Source organism: Podarcis vaucheri (genome assembly GCF_965113315.1).
Source record: "Podarcis vaucheri genome assembly, chromosome: 1".
NCBI classification, from domain to species: Eukaryota; Metazoa; Chordata; class Lepidosauria; order Squamata; family Lacertidae; genus Podarcis; species Podarcis vaucheri.
Genome location: NC_138759.1, coordinates 24316980 through 24330108, shown reverse-complemented (window position 1 = coordinate 24330108; position 13129 = coordinate 24316980). Strand labels below are relative to the sequence as shown.

The window sequence follows — 13129 nt, the reverse complement described above, 5'->3', positions numbered from 1 at the left end:
CCTTAGACCCATCTTACTTGTAAGGCCAAGAGGATGGATGGATTGCTCCTGGCTCCTCAGACTTGTAGTGGGTGGGATCGGGAGTGGGGAGGGAGCTTATAATAACCCCAGACCTATGCAATGTGTCAGAGGAGTAGAAAGAGGTCCTAATGTTATGACTAATAGCTTATAATTTGTGTATTACTATGTGTAAACTGCTGGGTTCCCTCCACAAACGTTGCAGTTCTCCTGATGCAACACACTTCCCCATCTTTCCTTCCACATGCAGCTCCTGAAAATCTGCACCAGGGGGTTGGGAAAACCTCCAGAGCAGATACCCACTTGCCCAACTTTGGAGAAGGACCATTATAATATAAGACATTCCCCCATTAAATTGCTGTCTCCTCTCATCGCCTGTGCTGAAATGGTATTTGGGAACATGAAATATGGATTCTTTGCTTGCAGTTCTTTGTATGTCTGATGTTCCAATGTATTGAGCAACTTTATGACTAATAGCTTATAATTTGTGAGTTTTTAATCTAGTTCAGTCCCCTACCACATCCGCTCCTCCCTGACTGTCCACTTTGGCTGACCCTCCTTCTTCTACTCAGAAGTTGCCATGAGAGTAGAGCTGTGTTTATGGGAGGGACGTTTGTGTGCGCAGAGGAGAGGAGTTGGATTGGGTTCCTATTGATGGCTAATAGTTGATTGGTTCAACAATAAGACAATGCAACCAGCAATAGGAAGGCTTAGAGATGCTACAGCCGTGAAATTCACTGGGTAGCCTTGGTTAAGTTACTAGGCGATATCCACCGTTAGTAATACTCAGAGTAGAGCCACTGTAATGAACTGAAGTCCACAATGATTTCAATGGGTTTGAGTATTTCTAACAGCTTCACAAGTGCCTGACTCTTAGCAGCTGAGTGGGGCATTTTATATCAAAGTCAGGCACAGTTAATTAACTGTGAACATCCCCATTAATAAGTACAACTCCGTTTCTTCCATTCCATTCCTTCCCTTCTCTTTGATATAAGAGGAATCCTGCAGCAGACCTGTGGACAGAGCCCACCCAGAGAATTGTACAGAACCCTGCAGACAGACTAGTTAAGTTAATAACAGCTGTGGAAAGGCTGAATTATGTAAACAAGCTTCAAGAGACAAAAAATAAAGCCAAAAGATTAAGAGATCATTCACAAAAATTTAGTACCTGTCAAAGAACAGGTCTAATGCATGTATGGGAACCTTTTATTAAAAGTACTATGAATTTATTATTAAAACTGTATTTGAGTATTATACCCTAGAGAAGAAGTTGGAGGACCCTGTCTGGAGGCAAATGTGGGAAGCCTTTCTATAAATATTAATATGAGGGGATGAAAATTACAACTTGTCAACCATCACCTTTCTCCCCTTTTTTTCTTTTTGGAATGGCTGTTAATGCAATCCTCCAGAGAGACATTGACAGAAATGTGTATTTTAAAAAAGCTTTATTATAAACAATCTCACTCTTCTTACAATATGATCCGCTACACACTAGTCACCGGTTATGTGCAATTGTTACAGATTTGTGTGTTCTCTCACTATAGTAAATCACAAATCAGGAGAACTTTTACAATTCTGTTGTAAGGTAATCTGCCACACACAGAAAGGGAGGGGAAGCAACTTTACAAGAAAAACAGCAGAAACACACAAAACACTCAAGATATACATAAGCACTCAATGAAGCTCCCAAAATGTAAAAGTCTTTCAGCTGGGCATAAATATGATTTAATAAAAAAAGCATTTATTTCATGTGCATAGAAATGTGTTTTGGTTTCTACACAGTTCCAGTTAACAGTGTTAGAATCTGGGCCTGAAAATATCAACTACTTAAAATGACTGGCTCTGGTGGAAAAAAATAGCCTGAAGATTGCAGCAGTCATAAAGTCATCGAAAGAATCTGCTACGTATCATTTATGATACAAGCAACTGTACACATTAGGAGGAAAGCAGAATTGCAGTATCTGTTCATTTCCCCGTGGCTCCCAGCAGAGCCACGCAGAAATATAACATTTGCAGTAGTGAACACATCAGTCTAGTGCATGGAGTCACTGTTACCCCACAAGAACAGTGCGTCCGTTCCAGTGTTTTTCATAAAATGTTAGCCATATATATAAAAAAGGCAGCACCTCCACTGCACCACAATGCAGGTGCAGTAAAAACAACAACACACAACCCCAGGACATTGAACAGGCCTCCTAATGTACTGTGACAGCCATCAGAGGGAAGGGTTGAGACAGAGACCTCTACGTTTTAGTCACCTCGTTTTTAAAACAGCAGCTGCTCCAACCCAGACCAAATAAGAGACTTAACAGCTTAGTAAAAATTGCCTGCCATTTTAAAACAGGAGGGAGGTGCCTGTTTTATCGGGCGATGTTTTATTAAGGCTTGAACTCAGTAGGCAAAGACACACAAATATGCAGTTTTCCAATTAATGAAGAGCAACAGGGCCAGCAGGAGAGTTAAAGGGAAGCAACACTGCAAGCACTCTGTGCTTCCAGGAGTTCAGCTTAATTTCTGGGTTTGAGGGAGAGCAGGAAGAAATGGAGACACTTGATCCGTCCACATAGTCATCTAGGCACAAGAGCAGCAGCTGCATTTGGCAATTCAATCTTTCACCTCGAAGGTACACCAATGCATTTTGTTCCATTACACTCGCTTTGCCCAAACCAGTGCCCTCCATTGGATTACAAATCCCACCATCCCTGGCCACTGAGGCTGGCAAGGAATGATGGGAGCTGGTAGTCCAAAACACCTGGAAGGCGTCAGGCCAAGCAAGGCTGTACATTAGCATCTAAAAGAGAGTTAAGACATCTGGCAGGTGGCTCTGAATTTAGAGACACCATCACTCCTGATGCCACCAAATTTTCAGTAGTGAAGCACATATTGTACATCTCTTTTGGGGGGTGAGGGGAGGAAGGTAAGGGCATCACACACAGCCATATTCATACCAAACAGTCTGCTGATCAGCATGAGAATCTGGTGATGATGGAGGGTTCTTGGCGCTGCCCCCTCTGTTTGCTTCTTCAGTGCCTCCTGCTGGAATTTTATTTTCTGGGGATCGACCTTTGGTAAGAGAGGCCTCACTCGGGCTCGGCCCCTGGGGGCTGCTCCCTTCCGTGCTGCCGGAGACAATTCTGACAGGAGACACTGTGGCCACCTCCCCAGACCGCAGCACCGGCTTGGATTTGATCTTAGAAGCAGCATATTGTGGAGGGGAGCAGTGCTGCTCCAAACCTGGCTTGCCTTGCTCCTGCGGCTGAGAGTTCAGGTCATCCTTGGAAGTGGTTGGGGAGGAAGAAAACGGGGGGAACAGGAGTGACTTCTCATCTTTTGGAGGCGCAAGAGAGAGCCGCCTGACATCAAGCTGCCGACAGCGAGAATTAACGCCCTGCAGAGAACCCGCCACCTTTGCAGACTGCGGCCTCTCTCTCAGCAAGACCTGGGAGCCTCCCGCTACAGGAAGTGGAGAGGTCTGGATATCTGAGTCCTTGCCCAGCTGGAGATCGGCAGTCACAGGCTTTGGAAGGCTGTCATAGCGTCTGTATGCCTCTGGACCAGTGGCTCTGAGGAGGTCTGCGGAAGCCAAGCTAAATGCACGGTTCAACGATGTGCTCTGCTTGCTCATGTTACTGCCCTGCTGGGAAGACTGTGCCACCTGCCTCGAACCCCTTTGAGATGCAGGAGGGAGCTTGCAGGAATTGTTGGAGTTTGCTGCAAACTCAGATTCTGTTGGACGAAGGTTTGGTTTGACATAGTGGCCTGGCTTGGCTAGCCTTCCGTCTTCATTAGCACCAGACATCTTTACGGTTGGTGTGACGTAGATGGTGGGCATCTTGGCTGCCTCCTTCCTATTTGCCTGAGAAAGTTGACTTCCAATAGATGGAGGCTCATTTGCTTTTCTGAAATAGTCACTCAGGAAGTCGTCTCTGCTGGATGCGTCCTGAGAAAACAAAGAAACTGAATGAACATGGAGCTAATAAAATCACTATCTGAATATGGATACACAAAGATGCCACCCGATTTCTATGCTTTGATTAATGGATGGATAAACTTAAACCTTCTGAGGATCACCAGGTGTCCGGAAAGGTGTGCTGGCAATCTTTGCCAGGGCCGCAGCAGGGCAAAGCGTCTTCACCCCAGCACACCCCTTTCATGATTGCCAGGGTGCCTTTTGAAAAGTAAGGCGGTGGGTGGGTGGTGGCGGGTTGTTGGCCTGGCCAGGTGAGGGGGCACATGACAGGGGGCCCCCCAATGTTGGGCGCAACTTGGTGCCTTTGCTGCTGCAGAATATCGGGTTTCTAATACATTTCCAGATATGGATATATGCATACGGCTTGTAGGCTTTACAGATACAGATACAGATACAGATACAGATACAGATACAGATACAGATACATACAAGTAGAAAGCAATCTTGTTGCTCCAGCAATTCAAGACGTAACACAGACTCAAACTCAGTGGCAGAATCACTGACTGACGAATGCGCTGACATGCCTTAATCACTTATAAAGATGCCACTGGGCCATTGCCATAGCAACTGGCTTGGCTGACCTTGCACCTGTTGGCTCATCTCATACATGAGGTGAAAGAAATTCACCCCTTTGACAGTTCCTCCAACACTAGCTTACTGTGTACACGTCAGTGTATTCATTTCATTGAATAAACCACAACCAGTCAATCACTGAATAAATCATTTCAAATCATAAATGGAGTTCTGGGTGCTTACATTAAGTGGCGTTGATCTGTGGCTTTCTTTCAGGAATTCTTCCAAAGTCACCAACTCGCTGCCCGGAGAAGCAGGTCGATGCCTAGCAGACTGTGCATGGGCTGGGCTACTTTTCTGAGATATATCATATGAAAACGCAGAGTTCCTGGTAAGGGAGGCATTGTGCTTAGTGTTTGAGCCCCCAGGAGCAGAAGAGGTAGGACAAAAAAGGCCGTCTCTAGGTGAGCCAGGTGTGTCTTTAGTCAGCACCGTGTCTTCACTACTGAGACTCTCTGATCTGCCATGAATACGATCAAAAGAACCTGTGCCAGGAGATTAAGACATATCAAAGTTACCATCTTGTTTCCCTTTCACTCTGTGAAGAAGCTTTCTTTGAGCACCACCCAAATATGAAGGACCCCTGGGCAGTTAAATCCAGTCAAAGGCGACTATGGGGTTGCAGTGCTCATCTTGCTTTCAGCCAAGGAAGCCGGTGTTTGTCCACAGACAGCTTTCCAGGTCATGTGGCCAGCATGACTAAACTGCTTTTGGCACAACAGGACACCATGACAGAAGCCAGCACACACGGAAATGCTGTTTACCTTCCCACCACAGCACTACCTATTTATCTACTTGCACTGGTGTGCTTTTGAACTCCTAGGTTGGCAGAAGCTGGGATAGAGCAATGGGAGCTCACCTTGTCGTGCGGATTCAAACTGCCGACCTTACAACCAGCAAGCCCAAGAGACTAAATGGTTTAGACCACAACGCCACCTGTGTCCCCTCCTCTACCCAAAGCGTCCATATCAAAGAATAAGAGACACGCTTGGCCATATGTTCCCAAAACCAGGTTAGTTTATTTGTATTGTTTCATATAATGTTGTGTGGATTTATTCTTTTGTACTTAAATATGGATATCATTATTTATAATTGCTTCTAATACATATATATATTTAATTGTAAAACAACATTTGGACTTGGGGTAGTTTTCTGAAAAAGGTGTCCTACAAATCAACAGATGATGAAGCACTGATTTAAAACCAACCATGTTAAATACATCTGTATTTTATGTAAGCCATTTAGATTTGTTGTTATTATTAAGCCATCTATAAATTTGATAAACACACCAACCAACAGCACAATTAGTAATGTGATCATGAGAAAAGGCTTGCTTATATCAGGCCAAACACCTAACTGTTCCAGCATTCTGCTCCCACTGTGGCCAAACAGGACATGCGTACAACAGAACTCTTCCCCCTCATAATTCCCAGCCACTAGTATTCATATGGATACGGCCTTGGATAATAGAGGTAATATATTCATCATGAATATTAGCCTTTGTCCTCTATCAATCCATCCCATTTTAATAAGAGGGCATTACCCTATGAAATTAAAACTTTATGCACTGGAATTCCACTGCAGCTTTTAGGTGAGTATGCCAGGATGCAATCCACCATATATTTGGGAATATATCTTACCTTTGAAGTTCAGAGGGGAGCTGCTGGAGGATGCATTTTCACTGTTCTCTAAGCTATTCGGCCTTGATACTGGAAGGGAGAAGAGGCACATGAGGGCCTAAGGTGAGTCCCACCTCCCGAGTAGCATCAATTAGGAAGAAAAGAAGTCAACATTTCCACTCACTGGAGACCAGAAAGTTCTCTCACGGTGCTCCGAGAAATCATGCGGCAGCAGCGACAACAACAAATTCTTTCCAGTGATAATGCCTTGCATCCTAAGAACTGTGAATGGAACTTTGCTCATGGAATCGGGTTTTCCCCACCTCCCATTTCAGCCTCCTCAACCCCCAAAAGGCACCGTATAGAGGTCTGGGGACAGCCTTCCTCCCTGAACAGTGTTTAGTGTTGAGGATCAATGACAAAGGGGGAACGACTAATCACTTACTGTGCTGCCTGCTTGAAAGCTCTACCTCAAGGAAGTTTTCATACAGGTCACCCTCTGAATTATGGCCTGGATAGGAGATTGCAAGATATCAGAACATAATGTTCAACAGAGATGAACAAAACCAGCAGACATGTCCAGCCATGTTATTTAACTTTCGAAATGGTATAGGTCAATACAGGGAGATGTGAAGGTGTGTTGCATAAACAGGCAACCTGTCAAGTCTGAACTAGGTGCAAATGCTAGGTCTGGTCATGGGAGTGAAGACCACACAGTAGGGAGGGCTAGGCTGGAAGCATGGAGAAAAGGGGGCTGCCTTGAACTCTCCAGACTTAGCAAGGGATGCTTCCCAATATACGGTCTCCAAAAATCTATTCTCTTCAGTGCAGCACCAATAATGTGCAAGGGCCAATGTTTCAGCTGCAAAACGCCCCAAAGGTAGCAAATCACTGAAGATACACATTGGAGGAGCAGAGGAACTAAGTCCCATATTCCATGGCACAAACCTGTTTTCAGTTTTAACGCCAACTGTAGAACACGTGACATAGAACATGTGATTTTAATGCCAACGGTAGAACATGTGACATACTTACAAACAGCATGCTTGTAAAATGTACTGTCCAACCACCACATGTCTATACCCTTAAAGGTTTCTGCCACATTAAAGGCCACATTGGTTTTTTTACTTGTTTCCTCTATCTTCTTCTTCCCACACACAAATGATGTACAGTGGTGCCTCGCAAGACGAAAAGAATCCGTTCTGTGATTCTCTTCGTCTAGCGGTTTTTTCATCTTGCGAAGCAAGCCCATTGACAGATTAGCACTATTAGCGCTATTAGTGGCTTATCTGCTGATCGGATCAGCTGATAAGCGGCTTAGAAAAAGGGGGGAGGATAAAAAACCAGCAGGAACTCACAAGACATTGTCGTCTTGCGAAGCAAGCCCATAGGAAATTCGTTTTGCGAAGCACCTGCAAAACGGAAAACTCTTTCGTCTAGCGAGTTTTCCGTCTTGCGAGGCATTCGTCTTGCGGGGCACCACTGTACACAGTTCGCTAGCGTTAACACATGAGGACTTATGCAGCAAAGCCAGTTCTATGAAAGGGGAGATGGTAAATGAAGCAATGCCTGCACATTGAGGCTTTTTATTCGTTTGAACTTGGAAAGTGTTTGCTGAACCTCCCCAAAGCCAAGGCCCCCATTGCTAACCTGAAGTCAAGTCAGCCATGGCACATACCTCTGGGTCTGTTTTGTTGTCTAGAGGTGGAGGTAGAACCAGGAGCAGCCAGGTAGGCGGCTGAGGCAGAGTAAGTCCTGGAACTTGGCTCCACGTAGCACTGCTTAAGAGCAGAGTCCGTTGCACTTTCAATGTGGTCACTGCTGCCTCCATAATGAGAATTTCTCTTCGGCTTTGAATCCACTAATATTGAGTGGGAAAGGCAGAAGAACGAAAGAGAGAGAGAGAGAGAGAGAGAGAGAGAGAGAGAGAGAAAATAAAGCACACCAAAACTAGGCACAAATTTACCCACCCACCGCCCTATAAATGCAGCAAGCAGGCACAAAAACAGTGGCACAAAAGATGCGCTGATTATGCAAGCTGTATCACTGAAGTTTATTATCAGGTTATATTTGCATTCAGTTTTGCAACCGGATGCTAGCTCAGTGAGAACCTAATGAGTGTCCTGAGTAGCAGGGAGAATGTTTTGTAGATATTATGGGGAAGGAAGGGCCACACACCAACACTGGATGGGGTGAGAGCACTGAAAATCCTCTAAGGCTGGAAAGCTATTAACCCTTACTTGGGAGTAAGCCCTAATGAACCTATAGGGATCTATTTCAAGAATAGGATCAGATATCACAAATGCTTTCTCCCTTTAGCATTACAATAAAGAAGGTAATTAATGTTTGATGCCCTATGCAACATATTGTTCCTAGTGTTCCTTCAGGGAATAATTCATTTTTCAACACAATAGTTTTGAATATGGCCTTGGTTATGCTGGGATACTCGGTTATAAATTTAAACTGCCCATTGGAGTACTAAACGCCAAAATTATTTACTTGTAAAAGTGAGTTAGTATTCATTAAATAATAAGGGACTTGTATACTTTCAAATGCCCAAGAAGTGCATGTTACAACTGTTTTCCAGAGTAATTCTCTGCAAACGATACCACTGAATTCCTGAAAAATGAATAGGATAAGGCACAAGTAACAAATGGCTGGCATAGACAACAAACAACAGCGACAAACTAAATTAGCACAAAAGACACAGGTGAGTTAAAAATTGCAAAGTAAGCCTGAGAAAAGTGCCTGGAAGCTGTGCGTAAGGCAATGGAAATATGAAAATGCCAACATAATACTGGCAGCAAACACTCAAATCTGATGTGTCCCATATTCTAGAAGCTCATGGAACTTGGGAAGTAAGAGGAAAAGCAACTTTAGGGCTGATTTATAATGCTGCCTCCTAGTCATCTACATGTAAAAAAAGGACAGACATTTGTTGTAATACAAAAGTGACTTATGCTGCACATTCTGATGTGATGCACATCCTATTTAGGGTCAGCTCTCTCAGAACAGTTACTCTTACTTAACAAACATTTTAAAATCACCCACCTCTTGCTTTGGACAATTTTTTTTTAATGTAAAAAGGAGACAAAATGCAATGGCATTTCTTCACTACAAAACTGGACGTTTTGCGGATAGTAGTATTTTGCACTTTCTAAAAATTAGAGTAGGTTACGGCAGGAGCAGCTGACATGGTGCTCACCCCATGTTGCTGGGCTGTGGTTCCTATCCTTCTTCCTGAGCACTGGTGCAGAGTGCGGGGAGCTCAGCAAAGATCTGTAGGTTTTTCCACACTGGCAATGCCTGGGCTCAAGTATCATAACATTCAGCTACCTTTGCCAATAAAGGTAAAGGTACCCCTGCCCGTACGGGCCAGTCGTGTCCGACTCTAGGGTTGCGTGCTCATCTCGCTCTAGAGGCCGTGAGCCGGCGCCGTCCGAAGACACTTCCGGGTCACGTGGCCAGCGTGACGAAGCTGCAGCTGGCGAGCCAGCACCACAGCAGCACACGGAAACACCGTTTACCTTCCCGCTATAAAGCGGTCCCTATTTATCTACTTGCACTTAGAGTGCTTTCGAACTGCTAGGTGGGCAGGAGCTGGGACCGAACGACGGGAGCTCACCCCGCCGTGGGGATTCGAACCGCTGACCATACGATCGGCAAGTCCTAGGCACTGAGGTTTTACCCACAGCGCCACCCGCGTCCCTATGCCACCCGCGTCCCTATTTGCCAATGGTTAAGTCTATATTTCGATGTCTACATTGCAATATTATCAGAGAACAGACAAACAGCATATCGGGAAGGGGTGAGTGCTGCAAAGGGTCTGTTAGATAAAAGGAATCTTTAACACAGAATATGCAGAGGCAGTTAAAGAGGATGCATCATTGGCAACGCAGCGACAGCAGTTCATCTCCGCATTTGGACGGGACATGAGGCACACCAGTGAAGCACACAGCAAACCCACTTACTTAAGATGTGCACCATCACCTGTAAAGAAATGGGCACTGTGTGTTCCTTTAGAGTGTACTGTGGTGAAGAAACGATCCAGATTGTGCAATAAAAGATTCTTCATCTTACTGAGGGGGAAATGTAGTCCATGTTGACTTGATCTGAGCTTGGATTTAGTTTGTGTCAATGATATGCTGAACGTCTATAATTTGTGTATGTAGAGAAGTTATAAGTCTGGTATATATATCTATTCAGAAATGCATTGAAAATAAATGATAAGAGAAGGTGTTAGAGATCTCCCGTTTCCGAGAAAGAAAGTGGCTCTTTAGGAGAGGATGGGATGTCAGAAGACGGCCAGAACCGGAAGCGGTTAGAGGGAGACGGATGATGCGATGGAGACTTGGGAGACTTTTCTTTGGGCTTGCTTGTGCTTCTCAAAAAGGGAATCTTTTTGCGTTGAGCAGCTAAGTGTTATCACCCAGAGATCCCAAAAGGAAGAAGAAAGGAAGAAAAAAAAGTAACAGAAATAACTAAAATGTACTTCAAACAACCAAGAGACCAGCTAAACATGAAAATGGACCAATTATTTATTCTACAGCAACTACTAAATCAGGTGAGGGATTAGATGAGAAAATGGTGCAGCCACAGCCAATAGTATCTACGATTATACATACATGGTAAAATCATACATGCAATAGACACATCTGCTGTTTTTCTCTGTACAGTGGTACCTTGGTTCTCAAACGCCTTGGTTCTCAAACGCCAAAAAATCCAGAAGTGTTCCGATTTTTGAACGTTTTTTGGAAACTGATGTGGCTGTCGGCTATTGTTTCCAGGGCACCTGCACCAATCAGAAGCTGCACCTTGGTTTTTTAACATTTGAGAAGTCAAACAGACTTCTGGAACGGCTTAAGTTTGGCGCTTTTGTTTTTGCTATTTATTTTGTGGTTTGAGGCTTTTCCGGTAAATTTGTTTTTGTGACTGTGTGGAACCCAGTTCATCTACTGAATGATTGATTGTGTAACTGTGGAAATGGATAAAAGCCCCCCACCCCACCCCACCCCCCGCAATCCAAACAATGACTATCATCAGTGCAGGTAAGAAAAAAAAAATAATTTTAATTTTTATCATCTACAATACTACCTTATTTATTTTATAGTACAGTACATTGCTTTCATTTTATGGATCAATGGTCTCGTTAGATAGTCAAATTCATGTTAAATTACTGTTTTTAGAGGTTGTTTTTAAAAGTTTGGAATGGATTAATCCATTTTGCATTACTTTCTATGGGAAAGTGCGCCTTGGTTTTGGAACGCTTTGGTTTTGGAACGGACTTCAGGAACGGATTCAGTTTGAGAACCAAGGTACCACTATACTGCAGTTTAGAAATATCACTGCATTTCTTAATCATTTGGGGGCATATGCTTTTACTTTGTGTAGCATCTCTTACAGAATTTGTAAATGAGAAGGGACACAGAGCATTCCCCGTTTCATGAGCTGCATCTACGTGGTTCTTGATCCAGGAGAGATACCTATTAATGCCCTGTGGTTCAGCTCTGGCTGCAGCTTGTGGTTAGTGAGCCCACAAGCCCAGGCACAGACAACACACTAAGCCAAATCATGGCTTAGTTCAGCATGGTACAAGAGTGAGAGAAACCGGGGAGAAGTAAAGTAGTTATGAGCTCCTCGCTGGGAGCCTGTACATTATTTTTGTGTTCCTCATAGGCCATAACTTGGCTTACTGGGCTGTGTGAACCAGCATGTGTACTATGGTCACACATTTACCATTATAATTAAGGTCTACATTAAGATTTCACATCATTTCCCCCCATACACTTGTATACATTGCAAAGTAAGTAAGGCACATTTGAACACAATGGGACTTTAGCACAAGGTTAAGCACTTAAATTCCACAAGTTACAAATACAATTGAGGCCTAACTTCCTCTGGATTAAGTCTCAGCTAGTTAATATCATGCACCTTCCATCTCTCCCAATGTGTCACATGGGTCTCACACACACAGTTCCTTTAGAAAATATTTGTACAGCATAAAGAAAAGTTGTGAAAAGTTTTCAGAAGAATTTCACTCAGTGCTCTTGTTTTCTTCCTGCTCTTTAATAAATGCCAGCCTTTTCCAATAACCCTGAAAATTGCTTTTACCTCCAAGTCAATAATTATTAGTTGCATTTTAGTGTAACATACTCTGCTTTCTTACTGACAAACAGCTGGTTATAAAATGAAAAACACCAACCAACACCCTGTGTCTCTTGAAATCGCTACCAACCTTTCCCACTTTTCTTACTGTTTCTGTGCGACCATTTCTTTCCTAATTACTCCCTCTAATGTTAAGAGATGGGCCACACCTTCAGAGTGCATAAAATGTCATAGTAAATTGCACTATATGGAGGAACCTTTATATATTCTTTATATATTTTGGACAGCATGAAGTGCAAAATCTCCATCCATTAATTTTGAAACAGTACTTAATAGATCTCACGCAATCAACTCAGAAAACATGCTGAGTTGAGATGCCATTAAAAAACCCAGACATTTGGATGAATCTGATAAACTCAGAGAACTACTATGTCTAATAGGACATGTGACAGTAATACTTTTAGTATTCAGTAATCCAAAATAAATTTATTTACTATAAACCATCTTTCAGTCACAATGCCTCCCAAAGCAGTTTAAAATAAGAATAAAATTGAAGATGAAGTAAATAATAATAATAATCTAAAAACCACTAGACAAGAAGTCTAATTTAGCAGCAGCAATGGCAGGACAACCAAACCACAGCATCAGAATAAGCAAAACCTTCAAACAGAAGCAGCAGCAAAAGAAAAACTTTACTCCATCTTCGTGCTGATAGCTCAGTAAAAAAGTTTTATGTTTCACACTGCCCTCCCCAGAAAACAGACTGTGCCTGATGAACCTCCAAATAGTAGGAAGTTTCAGAAAAATAAAATAAAATAATAATAGTAACAACATTAATAATAAT

The 13129-nt window shown here is 43.2% G+C and overlaps 1 protein-coding gene across 3 annotated transcripts in view; it reads right to left on the bottom strand.

Moving 5' to 3' along the window:
• Window positions 1-1446: 1446 nt before the first annotated feature.
• Window positions 1447-13129, bottom strand: part of CCDC88C (coiled-coil domain containing 88C) — a 102064-nt gene continuing 90381 nt past the window's right edge. For 2 of the 3 annotated variants that reach the window (XM_082231831.1, XM_082231833.1), the window contains 5 exons: window positions 7859-8041; window positions 6626-6691; window positions 6202-6270; window positions 4745-5046; window positions 1447-3958 (listed from right to left, as the gene is read on the bottom strand). In XM_082231831.1, the coding sequence (XP_082087957.1) occupies window positions 2945-3958; window positions 4745-5046; window positions 6202-6270; window positions 6626-6691; window positions 7859-8041 (1634 nt within the window). In that variant the 3' untranslated portion in view covers window positions 1447-2944. The remainder of the gene's footprint in view (window positions 3959-4744; window positions 5047-6201; window positions 6271-6625; window positions 6692-7858; window positions 8042-13129) is intronic. The other variant, XM_082231832.1, reaches the window with a different exon arrangement.